Source organism: Schistocerca americana, chromosome X, assembly GCF_021461395.2.
Source record: "Schistocerca americana isolate TAMUIC-IGC-003095 chromosome X, iqSchAmer2.1, whole genome shotgun sequence".
Classification (NCBI taxonomy): Eukaryota; Metazoa; Arthropoda; class Insecta; order Orthoptera; family Acrididae; genus Schistocerca; species Schistocerca americana.
In genome coordinates this window covers 213,132,535-213,154,711 of record NC_060130.1, presented here as the reverse complement: position 1 = coordinate 213,154,711, position 22,177 = coordinate 213,132,535, and the positions used below count along the sequence as shown (strand labels likewise).

Genomic DNA, 22,177 nt, shown 5'->3' with positions numbered 1-22,177 from the left:
TAGTATAAAAGTAAAATGTGCTGCAGTATGTGTCAAACATATGAGACCTTTTGTTTCTATTTCTGGTGAAGGTTTTAAAGAACTAGGCCAAGAATGACTAGCTGCATAATATGGAGATGTAAGCATTTCAGATGACATGCTACATCCTTCTACTGTAAACAGACTTGTCAAATAACAGGCCAGTGCAATATGAAACAGTCATATGTATAAGTAAATACTTTAAAAGAAATTCTGTTGGATTAGATAGCATGTCTCCCAAAATAATTCACTATAGTTCCAAATACCTAGCAAAACCTGTCAAATTCCTTATACATTAAATACTGCAGGAAGGAATATTTCCAAATTGCTTAAAGAAATGTAAAGTAATCCGTACATGAAAAGGGGGAGATAAAGGGCACCTTTGTAACTAAAGATATATCATTATCACTTCTGAACTGTCTAAATTTGTAAAAAATAGCCATAAAGGATAGGATAGTAAATTTCATAGAGAAACATAATATAACAAATAGGGCACAGCACCGTTTCAGAAAAGGTCGATCTACAAAGACAGGAGCTGCAGACTTCACAGTATATGTAGTCACGGCATTTGAAAAACAGGAACAAGTTTGCAGTCTATTCCTAGAACTATCAAAGGCTTTTGATTGTGTGTGTCATATAGTCCCGTTAGAAAAATTAAACCTGTATGGTATAAGAGGCAGAGCCAACAGTATTATAGAGACATTTATTAAAAATAGGCAAAAATGTGTAGAAATAAAATATAAAGTGAGCAACAGGTGAGTAAATTTGTTTTCAGCGTTCAAAAAGGTAAAACATGAGACACTGCAAGGTATGGTATTGGGACCACTACTATTTATTCTATATGTAAGTGACATGCCAGAAGCTGTAAACGAAACAGTGATCACATGCTGATGACACCTCTACTAGTCACCAGTAAATCTGGAAAGGCTCTTAATGAGGGCATATTTAAAGATGGATAGAGTATACAAATATTTTGAGGGATGAAGCCTTTTTCAAACGGAAGTGAAACAACTTTCATTAGAATACAAGCAAATAAGGAAGTCAAAATAGATCTTGATATCAAGCTTGGGGACTCAAGTATTCCAGAAGTTTCTAGGATTGATGATGGGGAGTTTCCTTACATGAGAAACACTTATAGATAAATTATGCTAAAAAATTAGCACAACTATATTTCTCAGACTGCTGATCGGGGCACTTTACTAAAACTGTATTGTAGTCTAATTTATCTGCTACTAAAACTGTATTGTGGTCAAATTTATCTGCATATATCTTATTGTACACCTGTGTGGGGCAGTGCAGCTAATGTACACACAGGGAGAGTACTTAAACTGCAAAAGAAAGTGATTAGATACATTGCAAAGCTATCACCAAAGCAGTCCTGCAGAAATAAATTCAACGAATTACAAATACTGACACTGCTATTATGTTCTTAAAAATAAACCGCACAGCTATGATTAACAAATATACATAATTATAGCACTCAATGTAAAGAAAACTGCTGCATGTACATAGACACACTTAAGCTGCGTGACAAAAACCTAAAATAGATGGATGTATATTTTATAACAAACCTCCAAGCAGTATGAAGAACTTGAAAACACTGTCTGCTTTCAAACAAAAACTAAGATGTCATCTGGTCTCAGCCAGTTAATACAATATAAATGAGTCCTTAGATACAATTATACAGAATTTTTGAACAAGAGATTCTCCTGCAAAGTCAATGTAAAAACAGTGTGCTCGACACCGTATCTACGCAAAATTGTACGTATATTTTCTTAAATCTGTCTGGTATTACTATGCTTGGGGGTGTATGTAATATTGGTTACATGGTGCAAACTCTACATCTCTCTTCCAAATGCCTGGGGATCTACGTTTTTTTTTTAAATGCTCCTACGAAATACTTTTTAATACATCCAAGTATGCCATGATGTATTCAATATCACTACCAATGGAAGGAAGGAAGGATGGATGGATGGATAAATAAGTAAATATAAATAAAACTTCTATAATAATAAACAGGACAAAGACGACCATAAGATATACTCACTTTGTCCAATCATGTTTATCAACAAAAATAAGGCAGCTCTCTGCCACCATATGGAAACTTTGCAATTTATTAACCATTTTTGAAAAACATTTGCCAGTGAAATTACAGAAAGGTCACTGTGAACACTAACAACACACGTCACATAAAATACTAAAAAAATTGCAAACGTTTAGAGAAGTAATCCTACACGAAGAAAACCAAAATAAGATGTGAATTTATGTCAACATCTTTTGGACTAAAAAGGCTATCGATCAAGTCCTGATTTCCACAAAAATAAAGCTCTTTGTGTGGCAATAAAATTTACCTTGTTTGCTTTCTTGAAGTTCCACTGCAGCGTCCCAAGCACCATCATGTTCCAGGTTTCGGTAAACCCTAAGACTCACTCCAGGTAGTACGTTCCACGTTAAAAAATGTGTTCTAAAAAGTTTTAGTGTACTGTTTATAAGGGCCGCCGTCAGCTGTCCATAGCCTTTACCTGCACTTGCTATTAACTTTTTCTGTTCGTCGTAAACAGACATAATTTCATTCTCCATTTTGTTTCTGTGTACCGGTATACGATTTAAGGAAATACTTTCTGTCAAATGAAAATTATTTGTCTTCATTATATCGCTTATATTATTTAACATTCTATATGTAAAGCAAACCCAGTAGTCTTCACACTCGTTCAGCAAATTATCCACATTTCGTGAAATTCCATTGCTTCTATTAACTTTCAATATTGAATTTTGATCGCGCGTAACAATACCCTCATCAGTGATCATAATGTCCGATTTATAGCAACATACTAAACAACACAATTTTAGAAATATCAGAACACGAAAAATCCTGTCACGCACCAGCATTCTGTTAATTTACAGCAATAACTCACGACAGACAAACTTTCGATTACGTCTATTACAATTTCATTCCGAGGTACACCACCACTACACACCAGACTGACATCCAGTGCGCCTCCTACTGACAACACATACGCTTTTAAGTGTTTGACAATTATTCGATTTCGCTTGACTACTAAAGTCGCATGCAAGACTAATTCAGTGTTACTTACGGGACAGTCAAATAATAGTCGTCCTTATGTGTATATAACCAAGTAATCTTTATTAAACACTGTATGCAAATATAGTAGCATCAAATAGCATAGAAAATAAATAATTTTGAGTCTGGTTGTATCACTTATGGAATGGAGTATCTGTGACTCTAGTTGCTTTGCTGCGCAGAAGGCCGCCCGGGGAATTTAAGGTAGTTACGGGTCAATGCAACACAACACATAACGTTCTTTTAGTTGATATTACCGCAGTGTGTACTTGTAACTTTCGACATTATATATTTTTAAATTTACTTGGCTGTTAACAATGGCTGCTTTGTTTTATGTCCTTCTGCTATCTTTCTGGATATTTCTCCCTTACGTTTCCATTTGCGTTCTGAAAGCCAACGTACGATCTATAATGAAGGGTACATATTTTACTAGTAGTTTCGTCTTCTATTTATGGGATGATGCTCGGGAAAAGCGTTTGTTATTCAGAAGCAAGACACTACTACCCATAAATTTCAGAGTTGGCTTACACGTTTAAATTTTAGACACACAGGCGGCTAGTTACAGTTAAGCCTGCTATCATTTAAACTGGTGGCCCCGGGCAAAGACTTCCGAAACTCCGACATTTCGGTCAAATCGGGTTATTATACCGGAAAAATACAGTCTGTCGGCGACAAGGTTTTTCTTTTTAATACAAAATGAAAGAAACTAAATACGCGCCAGTCTTAATTCAGAGAATTTACCCAAGATTTTATTAAAATCTATTTCCAATCAACCTAATATCTCCATATAAAAAGGACCCAGTTTACCCCAGGCAATCGTATAAAAACCTCCAACATGACCCCAGATGTCCTCAAAACTAGGACAAATCCAGTGAAATCCGGACGTATGGAAACCTTAGTTACAGTAGTAACCAAATTATGCATCAAGGATTCAAATGGTTCAAATGGCCCTTAGCACTATGGGACTTAACATCTGAGGTCATCAGTCCACTAGAACTTAGAACTACTTAAACCTAACTAACCTAAGTACATCACACACATCCATGCCCGAGGCAGGATTCGAACCTGCGACCGTAGCGGTCGCGCGGTTCCAGACTGAAGCGCCTAGAACCGCTCGGCCGCCATCGGCCGGCTGCAACACGGGAAGAAGACATCTAAAATTATCTTAATATGAAAATTAAAAAGCTAATAAATTGATCTTTTATGTAAGAACTAGTAGAACTAGATGGACGTATATAGCATATCCGCCGATGGTGTAAGTTGGCGCTCTCCAAGGTCAATTGTATTCTGAATTCATGGCAATAGCCAAGGACTCGGTTAATGTGTTTAGAAAGAACATTTTATGCTCGTCTCGAGAAAAAAGTTACGGAAGCGTGTGACTAGAAATCAGATGACGTGTTAAATGAACGAGTTTCTAGCACTAACCATTCCCTTTTCCATTTCAAGTCAACCGATTATCTCAGCGTGTATTTTGTCACTTCCCAGTTAAAATGAACAATTAAGATAGGCAAGGATATGGCCGAGATATAAAAAAAGAAATGTCGTGTGGCACCACGGCTCGGTGCAAGTCTTTCAATTGGACGCCACTTCGGCAACTTGCGTGTCCTTAAAACCAATAGCACCCGGTTTTCCTCGGTCGGTCACCCATCCAAATATTAGCTGGGCCCAACGCTGCTTAATTTCGATATTGCAGTACCTGTGTTGTTCTGAAACACGATGCAGTGACCCTTCTAACGTGCATATATGTCCGAAGGAACATGCGCTGAGGTGACTACAGTCGCTAGGAAATACATGAAATGGATTCGCAATTGCGAATATGGACAACCACCAGCAGTATAATGGAATGACGACAATGAAAATATGTGCCGGGACTCGAACCAGGATCTCCCACTTATCACGAGCGGTCGCCTTACCCTTAGGCTATCCGTGCAAGACTCACGGCCAGACCCAAAAATATATACATTAACCCTTAACTCGCGAGGCGATTTTTCTGTAACGTATACCACGAGTTGGGGTCTCTGCCCCCCACCCCCCCCCCCCCCCCCCTCCATGTTTAAACCGAGATTTAAGGCAAAAATCATTTGAAATTTTTAATTTATGCTATATAACATTAATTTTTACAGTTATTTAATTGTTGTTTAAATGCTTCTAGTTTATTTTATTGCACTAAACAAAGCCTGAAGCATTTTCTATTTATCACACAAAAGCACATAATTTTGTGTGGTTCTTTTAAATAGTACACATAAATTAACTGTTGAATTTTACATTCTGAAAAATTATACAATCTCTGTAGCAAATAAATTCCCAAATAAAACTAAATTCCAGGGTTTAAATTTGCGCATAGAAATTCCACCCGATAATTACAAAGAGAAAGTCTGCCAAATTGACATTCATTGTTGGGAACTAAATTTTTTATGATCACTCAGAACACATTCGATTTTAACAGACAATTTAAGTACTTCATTGAAGAAACAGACAGATCTCCGTCACAGCTTTCCTGAAGTTCTTCCTCTGAATGATACTCTTGTTCGATAACAGAACTGTGATCACTGGCTAATGTAAAATGTCGCCTTTTTCGTTTATTTCTTGATCTATATCACTGACACCTTCTCCATAGACCGACTAACAATTTCATCAAACTCGGTAAAGTTAAAAATAACACATTCGTGCAAACACTTTGTGAGCTATACGGTACCGCACTGAAGACAACAGGTAGGTAGTTCACAAGGCTCGGTATAGGAGACTCCAACACGTATCAGTAACACGTATCAACAATAAACACAGAAGGCGATAACGCAACTGACAACAAAACATCGTAGGATTGACAATTTAAGGAGGGTAGGGGGAATATAGAAGCATTCCACCACAACTGGCCTTGGAGAGCGAGTTCGAAACTTTTTGCGCTCTCTGAGGCACCACACCTCGTGAGTTAAGGGTTAAATGTACTCGCAGTTGCGAATATGGAGGACCATCAGGTGTAGAATGGAATGACGACAATGAAAATTTGTACCGGACCGGGACTCGAACCTAGATTTCCTGCTGATCACAAGCGGCTGGCTTACCATTTGGCTATCCATGCACGACTCACGGCTCTACCCAGAGTTCCAAAGCGTCTACAGCGTGCACTCGTACATCCAGTATGTATATTTCCGTATGGGGAGACATTTTAACTGAAAGTCGCTTGCCCGGTGTCGGAGGATAAATATGACATTGCAGTGCCTGTGTTATTCCAAAGTACGATGCAACTTCCATCGGACATGTCTACACGTACATGGATACTCTGCAAATCACATTTAAGCGTCTGCCAGAGGGTTCATCGAACCACCTTCTCAATTCTCTATTATTCCAATCTCGTATATCGCGCGGAAAGAATGAACAGCTATATCTTTCCGTACGAGCTCTGACTTCCGTTATTTTATCGTGGTGATCGTTCCTCCCTATGTAGGTCGGTGTCAACAAAATATTTTCGCATTCGGAGGAGAAAGTTGGTGATTGGAATTTCGTGAGAAGATTCCATCGCAACGAAAAACGCCTTTCTTTTAATGATGTCCAGCCCAAATCCTGTATCATTTCTGTGACACTCACTCCCATATTTCGCGATGATACAAAACGTGCTGCCCTTCTTTGAACTTATTCGATGCACTCCGTCAGTCCTATCTGGTAAGGATCCCACACTGCGCAGCTGTAATCTAAAAGAGGACGAACAAGCGTAGTGTAGGCAGTCTCCTTAGTAGGTCCGTTACATTTTCGAAGTGTCCTGCCAATAAAACGCAGTCTTTGGTTAGCCTTCCCCACACATTTTCTGTGTGTTCGTTCCAATTGACGTTGTTCGTAATTGTAATACCTAGGTATTTACTCTACTGGTCATTAAAATTGCTACACAGAGAAGAAATGCAGATGATAAACGGGTATTCATTGGACAAATATATTATACTAGAACTGACACGTGATTACATTTTATGCAATTTGGGTGCATAGATCCTGAGAAATCAGTACTCAGAACAACCACCTCCGGCCGTAATAGCGGCCTTGATACGCCTGGGCATTGAGTCAAACAGAGATTGGATAGCGTGTACAGGTTCAGGTGCCCATGCAGCTTCAACGCGATACCACAGTTCATCAAGGGTAGTGACTGGCGTATAGTGACGAGCCAGTTGTTCGGCCACCATTGATCAGACGTTTTCAATTGGTGAGAGATCTAGAGACTGCGCTGGCCAGGGCAACAGACGAACATTTTCTGTGTCCAGAAAGTTCCGTACAGGATCTGCAACATGCGGTCGAGCATTATCCTGCTGAAATGTAGGATTTCGCAGGGATCGAAATGTAACGTCCACTGTTCAAAGTTCCGTCAATGCGAACAAGAGGTGACCGAGACGTGTAACCAATGGCACCCCATACCATCACGCCGGGTGATACGCCAGTATGGCGACGACGAAAACACGCTTCTAATGTGCGTTCACCGCGATGTCGCCAAACACGGATGCGACCATCATGATGCTGTAAACAGAACCTGCATTCATCCGAAAAAATGACGTTTTGCCATTCGTGCACCCAGGTTCGTCGTTGAGTACACCATCGCAAGCGCTCCTGTCTGTGATGCAGCGTCAAGAGTAACCGCAGCCACGGTCTCCGAGCTGATAGTCCATGCTGCTGCAAACGTCGTCGAACTATTCGTGCAGATGGTTGTTGTCTTGCAAACTGTCCCCATTTGTTGACTCAGGGATCGAGACGTGGCTGCACGATCCGTTACAGCCACGCGGATAAGATGCCTGTCATCTCGACTGCTAGTGATACGAGGCCGTTGGAATCCAGCACGGCGTTCCGTATCACCCTCCTGAACCCACCGATTCCATATTCTGCAAACAGTCATTGGATCTCGACCAACGCGAGCAGCAATGTCGCGATACGGTAAACCTCAATCGCGATAGGCTACAATCCGGCCTTTATCAAAATCGGAAACGTGATGGTACGCATTTCTCCTCCTTACATGAGGCATCACAACAACGTTTCACCAGGCAATTCCGGTCAACTGCTGTTTGTGTATGAGAAATCGATTGGAAACTTTCCTCATGTCAGCACGTTGTAGGTGTCGCCAACCTTGTGTGAATGCTCTGAAAAGCTAATCATTTGCATATGACAGTATCTTCTTCCTGTCGGTTAAATTTTGCGTCTGTAGCACGTCATCTTCGTCGTGTAGCAATTTTAATGGCCAGTAGTGTAGTTGAATTTACAGCTTTTAGATTTGACTGATTTATCGTGTAACCGATGCATGCACGTTTAGTTAAAATGTCTCCCCTGTACAGGCAGATACATAATGTATGTACAAGTACAGGTTGTAGATTTATGTTTGACGACATATGCAAGTTTGGGTCCGGCCGTGGGGCGTGGTCGGATCGCCTAATGGTGGGGCGACCGCTCGCGATAAGCAGGAAATTCGGATTCGCGTCTCGATCCGGCACAGACTGTCATTGTCGTCATTCCGTTATACAGCTGATGGTGGTCCACCATTCGCAAATACGAATACATTTCATGTATTGCTTAACTTCGGTGGTCGAGTGGGAACCGGTGTTAACAACTTGGTAAGGCCAACGGAAATGCCAAGTGTTACACCATGAAGCACCAGTCCTACAGTTATCAAATTTTGTGTAGATTTTCGTCACATAGCAATAGGTATTAAATGGTTAATTCGTTGTTCATGAAGGCGGGTATGAAAGTATACGTCTTTCTTTCGCATTTCAGACATGCCCTCTGGGTGACAAATAATTGGCCCAGGAAGTGCAGTCCTGGATCAGCAGATTCCTCGTGGCGTTTGTGGAGTGGACTGCAGTATGGGGAGCCTCTCATTATCCTGCTGGAGTATGCCATTTGGTAACTGGTCATGAAGTTAAGACAACAAGGTTTATCATCCTCGCACGTTCTGGCGCGCGTTCTGACCCCCTTTAACAATTACCAAATCATATATGTTGCCTTGTCGAATACTTCTCTTCACTGTGGTTCCAAGAGTTAGAGACGTACGTGTCTCGAGAATCGCTGGATACAGCGACCTTCCGTCAGGTCGTCTACGAAATGGTGGCGTCGGTCTGATCCTGACAAACAGAAGCGAGACTGCTGAACACCACAGAGTGCCTCTCAATGTCCCAGTTGACTTTGGCTCCACACCAGTCAAGATTATGCTGGCCGCGTTATGGCTTCAGCGGTAAACGATGCACGGAAACACAAGATCTCAACGCAGCTTCCAGGAATCAGTTTCCCACGGTTCGTAACCTATGTCCGGATTTCTGCTGTTATCTGTCTATCCGTCACAGCCAGCCGAACAATCTTCCAATTTGATCGAAACACAGTCTTTCCAGGAAGACCCGTGCCTACTATACACTGAGGTAACAAAAGTCGTGGGCCGGCCGGGGTGGCCGAGCGGTTCTAGGCGCTACAGTCTGGAACCGCGTGACCACTACGGTCGCAGGTTCGAATCATGCCTCGGGCATGGATGTGTGTGATGTCATTAGGTTAGTTAGGTGTAAGTAGTTCTAAATTCTAGGGAACAGAAGTTAAGTCCCATAGTGCTCAGAGCCATTTGAACCACTTTTTTTGAACAAAAGTCATGGCATAGTGATACGCATATACATAGATGGCGGTAGTATTGTGTACACAGGGTATAAAAGGGCAGTGCATTAACGGACATGTCATTTGCACTTAGGTGATTCAGGTGAAAAAGTTTCCAAAGTGATTATGAGCGCACGACAGGAATTAACAGACTTTGAACGCGAAATAGCAGCTGGTGCTTGACGCATGGGAAGTTCCATTTCGGAAATCGTTAGAAAGTTCAATATTCCGATTCCACAGTGTCAAGAGCATGCAGAGAATACCATACATCAGGCATTATCTCTCACCACAGAAAAACGCAGTGGTCGACGGCCTTCACTTAACAACGGAGAGCAGCAGCGTTTGCGTAGGGTTGTCAGTGCTTACAGACAAGCAACACTGCGTGAAATAACCGCAGAAATGTACGTGTGTAAACGTATCCGTTAGGACGGTGCGGCGAAATTTCGCGTTAATGCGCTATGGCAGCAGACGACCGATGCGAGTGCATTATGTACACTACTGGCCATTAAAGTTGCTACACCATGAAGATGACGTGCTACAGACGCGAAATTTAACTGACAGGAAGAAGATGCTGTGATATGCAAATGATTAGCTTTCCAGAGCATTCACACAAGGTTGGCGCCGGTGGCGACACCTACAACGTGCTGACATGAGGAAAGTTTCCAACCGATTTCTCATACACAACAGCCGTTGACTGGAATTGCCTGGTGAAACGTTGTTGTGATGCCACGTGTAAGGAGGAGAAACGCGTACCATCACATTTCCGACTTTGATAAAGGTCGTATTGTAGCCTATCGCGATTGCGGTTTGTCGTATCGCGACATTGATGCTCGCGTTGGTCGAGATCCAATGACTGTTAGCAGAATATGGAATCGGTGGGTTCATGAGGGTAATACGGAACGCCGTGCTGGATCCTAACGGCCTCGTCTCACTAGCAGTCGAGATGACAGGCATCTTATCCGCATGGCTGTAACAGATCGTGCAGCCACGTCTCGATCCCTGAGTCAACAGATGGGGACGATTGCAAGACGACAAGCGTCTGCACGAACAGTTCGACGACGTTTGCAGCAGCATGGACTGTCAGTTCGGAGACCGTGGCTGCGGTTACCCTTGACGCTGCATCACAGACAGGAGCGCCTGCGATGGTGTACTCAACGACGAACCTGAGTGCACGAATGGCAAAACGTCATTTTTTCGGATGGATCCACGTTCCGTTTACAGCATCATGATGGTCGCATCCGTGTTTGGCGACATCGCGGTGGAAGCACATTGGAAGCGTGTATTCGTTATCGCCATACTGGCGTATCACCTGGCGTGATGGTATGGGGTGTACTTGGTTACACGTCTCGGTCACCTCTTGTTCGCACTGACGGCACTCTGAACAGTGGACGTTACATTTCAGATGTGTTACGACCCGTGGCTCTACCATTCATTCGATCCCTGCGAAACCCTACATTTCAGCAGGATAATGCACGACCGCATGTTGCAGGTCCTGTACGGGCCTTTCTGGATACAGCAAATGTTCGACTGCTGCCGTGGCCAGCACATTCTCCAGATCTCTCACCAATTGAAAACTTCTGGTCAATGGTGGCCGAGCAACTGGCTCGTCACAATACGCCAGTCACTACTCTTGATTAACTGTGGCATCGTGTTGAAGCTGCATGGGCAGCTGTACCTGTACACACCATCCAAGCTCTGTTTGACTCAATGCCCGGGCGTATCAAGGCCGTTATTACGGCCAGAGGTGGTTGTTCTAGGTACTGATTTCTCGGGATCTATGCACCCAAACTGCGTGAAAATCTAATCACATGTCAGTTCTAGTATAATATATTTGTCCACTGAATACCCGCTTATCATCTGCAATTTTAATGGTCAGTAGCGTAACAGTACGACATCGCCTGCCGCGCCTCTCCTGCGCTCGTGACCATATCGGTTGGACCTTAGACGAATCGAAAACCGTGGCCTGATCAGATCAGTCCCAATTTCAATTGATAAGAGCTGATCGTAGTGTTCGACTGTGACCCAGACCACACGGAATCATGTACACAAGATGCAAGCTGGTGGTGGCTCCATAATGGTGTGGGATTTGTTTACATGGATCATTGACTGGAAATGGGTTTTTTCAGCTACTTAGAGACCATTTGCCGCCATTCATTAACTTCGTTCCCAAACAACGATGGAATTTTTGTGGATAGCCATGCGTCATGTCACCGAGCCACAGTTGATCGCGATTGGTATGAAGAACATTCTGAACAGTTCGAGAGAATGGTTTATCCACCCAAACCTCCCAACATGAACCCGATCGAACATTTATCGGATATAATCAGGGGTCAGTTCGTTCACAAAATTCTGCACAGGCAACAATTTGGCAATTATGGACGGTTATAAAGGCAGAATGGCTCAATATTTCTGCAGGCTACTTCCAATGACTGGTCGAGTCCATTACACGTCGAGCTGCTGCCCTACGCAGGGAAAAAGGAGGTCCGGCACGATATTAGAAGGTATCCCATTACTTTGTCAAAGCAGTGTACTTGCTGCAGTGTAGTCCCGAGTCCATCCTGACAACAATCGTCCTGCATTCATTGCGCTACAACCTTCTATTTGATCTGCCGTTATGATGCTCCAGTATCTCCCGTGCTAATGATTTAATCAGTCTCCAAGTCCGAAAGACGGCAATAAGCTGCACACGTATGTCCTCTGGGTACGCTGTGTTCCGATCTCCAACTGAAAAGTTCCAGTAACCTTAGACTCGCCCAATAGCCATCACGTATCTGCACTATTCTTCATCCGTGAGGATGACTTTTTTATGTACTTAAAACATGCTCGCGTATGTTTGAAACTATAATCAACGTGTCCTACAGCATGGAAATACTAGAGTATCTTTTTGGTACGGCTCGATCAAGATATTCATAGTGTAACACTTTCCATACCACCAACGCATTTATACTCCGTCGCATTACAGTACGTCACATGGAATGTGACCGATTTCATTAAGGCGGGTACACACTAGATCAACGAAGGCCAATCAATCGCTTCGTTGGCCGAAATCTGCTTAGTCTGTGCACGTGCGGTAAACAGGAGCCAATGCAGCTGTAGGTCTTCTCTAAGTTTGAGATTGCCGGCGGTAACATCAAAGCTCTGACGATGAGTTGGGCTCGGGATCCAGCTCTTAGTGTTGACTGCCGGTCGAATGTTTGTTGGTTCAGTACCGACATATGTATTAACTGTTCCTAAAAATACAGGAGTATTTAGTGGAATACGGAGACAGCATTACATTTGATTTATAGTATAAAGTAGTAATTTGCTTCAAAGCTACTTTATTTAAAAACTGTGTTGTCAGGTTAGCTTGATTGGGACTTTAGTTGTGGCAACTATTTATTTACAGCTCGTACAAAGTAGATACGTGTTTCAAAGTTTTACTGATCTTAAAAGTAGTCACTAGCATTGTGTATAAGCTGTGGCCAGCGATGTGGAAGTCGTAGGATACTATTAGCAGTGCCAGTTGTGTTGACAGTTCGAGCGGCGCGGTCTATTGCCAGACGAATTAGTAGCAGTTCTGAAGCGAATGCTGTGAAGTGTTTCCTTCAGTTTAGAAATCGAGTTGAACTCACGAAGGCTTAAGTCAGGGGTGGCAGTAGGTGGTATAGCACTTAGCAGCCCCATCAGTCAAACATATCAGTAACAGCTTACAGTGTACGTGCTTGAGCATTGTCCTGTAAAATGATGGGCCGGCCGAAGTGGCCGTGCGGTTAAAGGCGCTGCAGTCTGGAACCGTAAGACCGCTACGGTCGCAGGTTCGAATCCTGCCCCGGGCATGGATGTTTGTGATGTCCTTAGGTTAGTTAGGTTTAACTAGTTCTAAGTTCTAGGGGACTAATGACCTCAGCAGTTGAGTCCCATAGTGCTCAGAGCCATTTTTTTGTAAAATGATGGTCACGTCCTGTAGAAAGTGTCATCACTTCTGTCTCTAAGCTGGTCGTAGGTTGTGTTCCACAAATTAACAGCATAGACTACTTTGAAGGTAAGTAAAACTTTGAAACACGTATCTACTTTGTACGAGCTGTAAATAAATAGTTGCCACTGTTAAAGTTCCAACCCTCGTAAAAATACATCATTAAATGGCCTGTTTGATTTTGTGATGAAATTCCATGGTGCATCGTTTTATACATGTGTTACCCCAAGACAAACCAAAATTTACAGTCTGAAGTGACTGAAAAATATAATGAAAAACTGAGTATGTGCTTTAAACCTCGAGCTACTTACGTGTGATGACCACACAGGATAAGTCCATCTACTGGTGTAATACAATTTTATGATACATGGAGGATAGCAGTTTTTAAATATTCTTAATTTTGACATTAATAGATGGTTCAAATGGCTCTGAGCACTATGGGACTTAACATCTGTGGTCATCAGTCCCCTAGAACTTAGAACTTCTTAAACCTAACTAACCTAAGGACATCACACACATCCATGCCCGAGGCAGGATTCGAACTTGCGACCGTAGTAGTCGCGCGGTTCCGGACTGAGCGCCTGAACCGCTAGACCACCGCGGCCGGCTTTGACATTAATAGAAGAGCTACAATTTAAATTTGTGGTGGATACGTGCTACACAAAATCCTCAGAGACTGGGAAGTCACTGTAGTCATTCCCACAATTAAAAAAGGGGTTACTCGTGAATGCAACAACTACAGAGGTACTTCGCTACTCTCGGTAACAGGTATTTTCCACTCTGGGATCTTAGACTGAGAAATAAGGTAGAAGACAATTATAAGATGAACTGCGTGGCGTTCACTCAAACAGGGATACCCAATATCACACCTTCATGCTTAGGATGGCTAATTAAAACATTTCGACATTCCATGTTGCCTCTTTAGACTTGAATCAGATATTCAACGGGATCCTTAAAGCTAGATTGTGGAAGTCCATAGAGGAAATTGGAGTTTGCCAGGCTTAAAGATACGTCAGGATCCTGTACGCGAAATGCAGGAATTGCGTGAGAACAGTGAATCAGATATCTGTTGAGTTCATTAAGGGGCAACAAGTCCGGCTGCAGAAGATAGGGCTTGAGATAAACTTCGTAAACACAAAAACCATGGTATCAAACAAGCTGAAGGAAAGCCGCTAGAACACCTTTGTAAATTTCAGTGCTTCAGTTCTATCAGCAGTACAGATGGGAAGATGGAAAATAAATGAAGAAAATAGCGAGAAAAATAAATCGTTTCTTTTATTCAGTTAGACAGAACTTACTCAAGAAGGGAGTGATATCGAAAGAGACAAAGTTAGCTGCAGATTTCTGATGGGGAGTAAGCGATCATGAAATCAGATTGAAGCAACAGCAATGAGACACCTCTGGAAAACAGAAAGCGAGACCAGCAGTACGTAAAATTCAAGATATGATTGACTTCTTTAACTTGGGTGTGTTGTGAACAAAACATCGGCTGCACAGTAATGCTACTTTTTTTTTTTTTTTTTTTTTTTTTTTTTTTTTTTTTTTTTTTCACGAAAGAATTCGAGAATCTTATTGTTAAGCTGCACTGAATTTTACTTTTTCGTAGTTCACAAATTTAGCTACGTATCTATGCTGTACAATATACAATAAGCTGAATTTCCCCGGAGTAACAAGGTCATTGCAAGCCGAAAATAACATATTTTCACTTCTAACATCTGAGAAAGAGAGAGACGGAGATAATATGTGATGCATCGGTGTCCTTGTAAGTGAAGCGCTCTCACACGTCAAACTTATCTCGTTAATAAATCTCTATTTATTTTTTGAGCAAAATTTGTCGCACACGGTGACTTTCCTTACATTTATTAATATTGCAACGTACACTAATCCACATATTTAATCATTGGCCATTTGAATTTCAATGTGTAGTCTTTCATAAAATATGTGATGTAGTTTGGGCTTTTCATAACTATGTTTTGTTGTTTACTTATAACTATTTAATCAAAAACCTTTTTGAAATCGAACACAACAAATATTTTTTTTAAACTTCCGTGCCACGAGGAAGTCCATTTCAGTACGAATAAAGTTTTCGAGGTGTCTCGTTGTAGGACCCTATTCTTCATCGTGTCGCAGAAATGTCAGCCTGATAACGCACTCACCATATCGTCACTACAATAATTATTGTGAGCAATTTGTTTCCGTTCATTTTGGCGGATATTCGAATCCCTCTTCCCTGGGCATCGTGTCCCCATATTCTTAACTTGAACATCAATGAATTCTTAACATTTTCCAGGCGCGTATCGTCATCTACTCTACCGATAATCTTCTTTTTCTTATAGTCTATAAATTAAAAGCAAAGTGTCACACATACTAAGATACTTTCCACTATTAATTTATTCGATTTCACTGCAAGGGAAAATGCGCAGTGCATGGAACTAAAACGCGACTTAACTAGTCACGTGATTAATTTATCTTCCCATACGGCCAGATCTAAAGTTCCTTTCTCGAATAATACATTCTTATCGACTACTCATTGAAAGAACTTAAAAACCTAGCAGTACCAATACAATGAATCAATGATCTCATGGTACAACAACAGCAGCCTGAAAGCGATGAGCTCAGTTAATAAAAACTGTAAATTGAATGCCCGTATGCAAGGTACGAAGTAGTTTTGATTTGAAATTAATGACAAAGTACGAGGGTGGTTTGAAAAGTTTTGGAATCATCATGAGAGGTCAGCGCTAGCGCAACGAGTTGTTCACGTGATATTCATTGGACTGGTGCCTGTAAACACGTGCCACGTCAGTGCTCTTGAAAGAGAGCTGTGGCGGTGACGTGATTTGCGAAGATGGGAAAAAATCGAGATACGAGCAGTGATTAAGCACTTCGTAAAGAAAGGTATGGTTCAAATGGCTCTGAGCACTATGGGACTTAACTTCTGAGGTCATCAGTCCCCTAGAACTTAGAACTACTTAAACCTAACTAACCTAAGGACATCACAAACATCCATGGCCGAGGCAGGATTCGAACCTGCGACGGTAGCGGTCTCGCGGTTCCAGACTGTAGCGCCTAGAACCGCTCGGCCAATCTGGCCGGCGAAAGGTATGAAAGAAAATGGCATTTATGCCGATTTCCAGAATACACAGGAGGACTCTGCTCCTTCGTATTCAAGTGGACAATGATGATGATGATGAGGTCCCATACTCCTTGACAGAGCGTAGGGGGACGATGCGCGAGACCCGCACCGCCGTACTAGGCAAGGTCCTAGTGGAGGTGGTTTGCCATTGTCTTTCTCCGACCGTAATGGGGATGAATGATGATTATGAGGATGACACAACAACACCCAGTCATCTCGGGGCAGGTAAAAATCCCTGACCCCGCCGGGAATTGAACCCGACACCCCATGCTCGGGAAGCGAGAACGCTACCGCGAGACCACGAGCTGCGGACCAAGTAGACAAATGAATTTAAATTTGGTCTGGAGAGCATAGATGATGATCCACGCAGTGGTAGGCCAAGATGTGTCACTACCCCAGTAGTCATTGCTAAAGTCCACAAAATGGTCATGAAGGATCGCCGATTGGAAGTGTGTGAAATTGCTCACAGTGGCCAGATGTCATCTGTCACATTTTAACTGGAGAATTAGAAATGAAAAAATTATCTCCAAGATGGCTGCCGCGACTCTTGACACGCGCCATGGCAAGATTACACGAACCAAGGTATGAATTGTTGCCACACCCGCCTTATTCACGTGATATGGCTCCATCAGACTTCCATCTCTTCCCAAAACTGAAAATTTTTCTTGGTGGACGAAGATTCACTTCGAACGAAGAACTGATAGCCAGAGTTGACAACTATTTTGTAGGCCTGGAGGAAACTCATTTTCGAGATGGGATCAAGGCACTGGAACACGGTTGGACCAAGCACATTAATCTACAAGGAGACTACATTGAACAAAAAAGTTTCAGTGATATATAAGTTCTTTTTTTCCATATCGTTCCGAGAACTTTTCCAACCACCCTCGTATATTATTGAGTGAAACAACAGTCAATTTCTTCTCCAGCACCAAATATGACAATAGGTGGATTTCATACTTTATCCAAATTTACATCCTCATCAAGGTTGGTTAGATTGTCTATTAGCAGCATATTCACCGTTTGCTTAATCACAAAGTACCAGAACGATCTTGCCGCGGCCGATATTTGCTGGCTGTCACAATTCAAAGAGCAGTTCTGTGATAGCAAGTTTATTCGGCTGAAGATGGTGGGTGTGTTGTTACATCCATTGTTGCTCAACAGTGCGTGGTGTTTGTCCCGAATATCAGGTACCACAAGAAATTTTGTAATTTTATTTATAATTTTCCAAACACGTCTTTGCTGGTCATTGGAGCTCAGCTCAAAGTGGGCCTCATCATGAAGACTGTTCTACTCCAGTCAATGAAATTCCAGACCAAAGACGTGTCTGGAAACGCCCCAGACAGCGATGGGATACCAGCCTGACTGTCGCTCGCCATACAATCCAACGACCAGGAGCGGTGATCTGGGGTGCTATTTCCTTTCATAGCGAGAGCTCTTTGGTTATCATCTGTGGCCCCCTTGCAGCACAGCGGTACGTCAACGATATTCTACGCCCCGTTTCGTCGTCCTTCGCGGCAGCTCATCCTGGGCTTACATTTCAGCAAGATAATGCCCACTCGCACACTACAAGAGTTTCTCCTGCTTGTATTCGTGCTCGCCAGACCGGGATATCTTCCCAACTGCGAACGGTTGGCGCATTATGGACGAGACATTCCAACCAGTTCTGGATTTCGACGATATAACGCACCAGTTGGACCGAATCTGGCACGATATCCATGAGGAGGACATCCAACAACTTTATCAATCAATACCAAGCCGAATAACTACTTGCATATGGGCGAGAGGTGGACCAACCCCTTACTGACCTGCCCAATTAGGGAAGATTTTCCTCTTGAATGGATCATCACATTTTTCTGAAACTGCAGTCATATATTTGCCTGTATCATGTATATCACATCTACCGATTCCCATCCCATTCGGATAATTCCTTCACAATATGTCTTTTTTTGTCTTATAGTGCATATAAAAAGTATATATAACATATATGAAGATATGCACGGAAAAGTAAGGGTAGGATCTATCATGTCTAACTCGTTTAAAACAAAAAGAAGCGTAGAAACAAGGCAGTTGTTTTTTTCTGTCATTATTCAAAATATATCTACAAGTCGCTTTGCAGAACAGGAAAAATAAATGCAGTACAATGGGAAATCAATTAGAAGACCACAGTGGTTGTAAGTAGCAAAGATGGAACGCATGAAGATAACATGAGAAACAGTCTCAGCTCAGGCAGGAGAGCAACATCGAAATTGAACTCTCTTTCGAGGACCACAAAAATAGGATTAAAACCGAAGCTTTATATATATAAAACCATTAATGAGCTAATTACCATCTATGGTTCAAAGTGCTGGACGATTACTGAAAAGAACCAGAAGAAGAGAAAAGCTGTAGAAATGGACTTACTGAGACGAGCATCAGGGATATCTCATTGGGAACATAGAACAAGCGAGGGCGTAGAGGAAATAACACACAAGACGGATACCATAGTGGATGGAACAGAACGCAGACAACGTTTGCGGTTTGGACACTTACCGAAAATGAGGCAAGAAGGCATATCTAAAAATGTATTTGAATAAAGACCGACAAACAATGGCGCAGAGGAAGACTGTGACTTAATGGGCTCAAAGGATAGAAAGCAACACGATGAACAAATATTTGACCGTTGAAGACACACAAAATAGTTTAATATGGAGATGCGGGATGCGGCAGGAGCCTAGGACATCCGCCAATATGTATTATTTTCCCTTCCTTCGTGCTTAATTTTGAAGTGTGGTTTACTCATATTTTTCGAAAATCTGTTCTTATGGAATACGGCTTTTAGATGTGCTATTCGTGTAGGAGGCTGTCAGCCTAACGCAATAATAAACCCCGTGAACTTAAGGTAAACCTGGTACAGATGCTGCACGTTTCATATCTTTTGTTATATCGCGGTAGAATTACTTTAAATATTGTAGAAAATTGATAGAGCGTAAATTTAAAATTAGATCACTATGAGCAAAACGTCGGTAAGTGTAAATAAAAGTGAGAAAAGAATGCATGAGCGGCGTCTCTTCCTGGAATCCGGTATAGGTGCCGACTTTTCTCGAGAGAGATGTCGCATATAAAATAATTAATAACAATATCAAATTTCAGCTGATTTCTTCACTTCAATGTAACTGAGCATTATAACATACAAACAAGATAATTATATGCATATGATTGAGTAGTAACACGAACTGATTCATGCCGGCCGGAGTGGTCGTGCGGTTCTAGGCGCTACAGTCTGGAACCGAGCGACCGCTACGGTCGCAGGCTCGAATCCTGCCTCGGGCATGGATGTGTGTGATGTCCTTAGGTTAGTTAGGTTTAATTAGTTCTAAATTCTAGGCGCCTGATGACCTCAGAAGTTAAGTCGCATAGTGCTCAGAGCCATTTGAACCATTTTTGAACTGATACATAATTTACAACATTAATTTACGTAATATTTTAATTTCGATTTACAGCGTACAAGGTACAAATATGAATAGATTGTTTCTTAATGATTTGTTCTCCAGCATCTTTCCTGCCGCAATCTACACACATGTCCACATATGCAGAGCATGTCTCGTGGAGCCACAGGCTGCAACTCACACGTTTGATCTAGTACCTTTCTTGTGGTTAGGAAATAATTTTCCCAACATTCACAGCAGCGTTTGGTTTTTGAATTTGTTGAGTCCTTTCCAGTTTGAGCAATGGTCCTCTTACCTCGTCGCGTCCTGCCTCGTGCAGAGACGGATGATACGGTTTTCATCTATTCCTTCTGCTTTCTTTCCTTAATTTCGTTTTGCCTTTGTTTTTCACGCTTCTCTTCAATGTTTGTAGCGCCCGTCAGTATATGCTTTGGGTTGAGCTTTCGTCTTATTGACGTTGAATTGGGCAGTTTTGTTATCGGACTTATTTTCTGAAGAAGTTTGGTTGGTGTCATTTTATCAGGTGGCGTACTGGATGTGGAAGGTTGTGGAGAGTTTTGGGAAGAATCAGCTAGAGTGAGCGAGGGGTTCATAGAACTAGAAGTTTGTTGTGCCCATGATGATGGCGATGATTCATTTGTGAAATGAGAAGAAATGTTTAGGTTAAAGGGACAGATGAACGTAGCTTCAAAACCACTAAGCGCTGCTCCTACAGACGCGGGTTTACTCCAAGCTGCAACGATTATGTCCATCTAAAACGAGAAGGGCCTTTCACGAGGGCTTGTGCCTCGGGATCGACCTGTAGAACAAATCTGTACTGTTTAAAAACTATGTAGGAAAGTTAATCCAACAGCAATAGAGAGTTTTCTAAACCTCGTTAAGGAACAAGAGTGGCAGGATGTGTATAGCGCCTCATAACACAAATAACAAATATAATGCTTCCCTTAACACATTTCTCATGCTCTTTGAGAGATGCTATCCATTAGAACGTTCTAAACGGGGTACTAGCAGTAAAAGACAGCCTGGGTGGATGAATAATGGCATAATGAGATCATGTAGAACATAGGGGAATTACATCAAAATGTTAGAAGTGGTCACACTCAAGCTACAGTAGCCCATTACAAATAGTATTGTAAGGTGCTTAAAAACGTTATTAAGAAGACAAAGAGAATGCGGTACTCAAATAGAATAGCTAATTCGCAGAATAAAATAAAAACCATATGGTCAGTTGTGAAGGAAGTGTCTGGTCAGCAGCACAAGGTCGACGAAATAAAGTCAGTTCGTAGTAAAAATATTTATATTACTGATAAATCAGATATATGTACAGTATTCAACAAACATTTTCTGAGCATTGCTGGTGAATTAAATAAAAATTTCGTTTCTACAGGGAATCATATAACACTATTGGCAAATGCCTTTCCGAGATTGATGTCTGAAATACTCCTCTGTAATACAGACAAGGGGGAGATTCAAATTCAAATGGCTCTGAGCACTATGGGACTCAACTGCTGAGGTCATTAGTCCCGTAGCGGTCTTGCGGTTCCAGACTGCAGCGCCTTTAATCGCACGGCCACTTCGGCCGGCTAGGGGGAGATTGAGTCAATAATTAAATCACTGAAGACTAAGGCCTCTCATGGATACGTTAGAGTGCCTAGCAAAATATTAAAGTACCATACTGTACATGTTAGCCCTGTATTTAGCCATATTTGTAATTTTTTCTTTAGGAACGGTCAGTTTCCTGAACGATTAAAGAACTCAGTAGTAAAGCCGCTTTATAAAAAGGGAGAAAGGGATAATGTAGACAATTTTAGACCTATCTGTATGCCATTAGTGTTTGCTAAAGTTGTTGAAAAGGCTGTGTAAGAAAGGATAGTTTATCATTTTATATCACACAATTTGCTATCAAATGTACAGTTCGGCTTTAGTAGTCATTTTGTGGTGTCACCGCCAGACAACACACTTGCTAG

At 41.9% G+C, this 22,177-nt stretch overlaps 1 protein-coding gene across 1 annotated transcript in view; it reads right to left on the bottom strand.

The window, feature by feature from the left end:
• Positions 1-3,007, bottom strand: part of LOC124555273 — a 39,635-nt gene extending 36,628 nt beyond the window's left edge. The window contains exon 1 of the mRNA XM_047129143.1: positions 2,370-3,007. Coding sequence (XP_046985099.1) covers positions 2,370-2,907 — 538 coding nt within the window. The 5' untranslated portion in view covers positions 2,908-3,007. The remainder of the gene's footprint in view (positions 1-2,369) is intronic.
• Between the last annotated feature and the right edge of the window lie 19,170 nt (positions 3,008-22,177).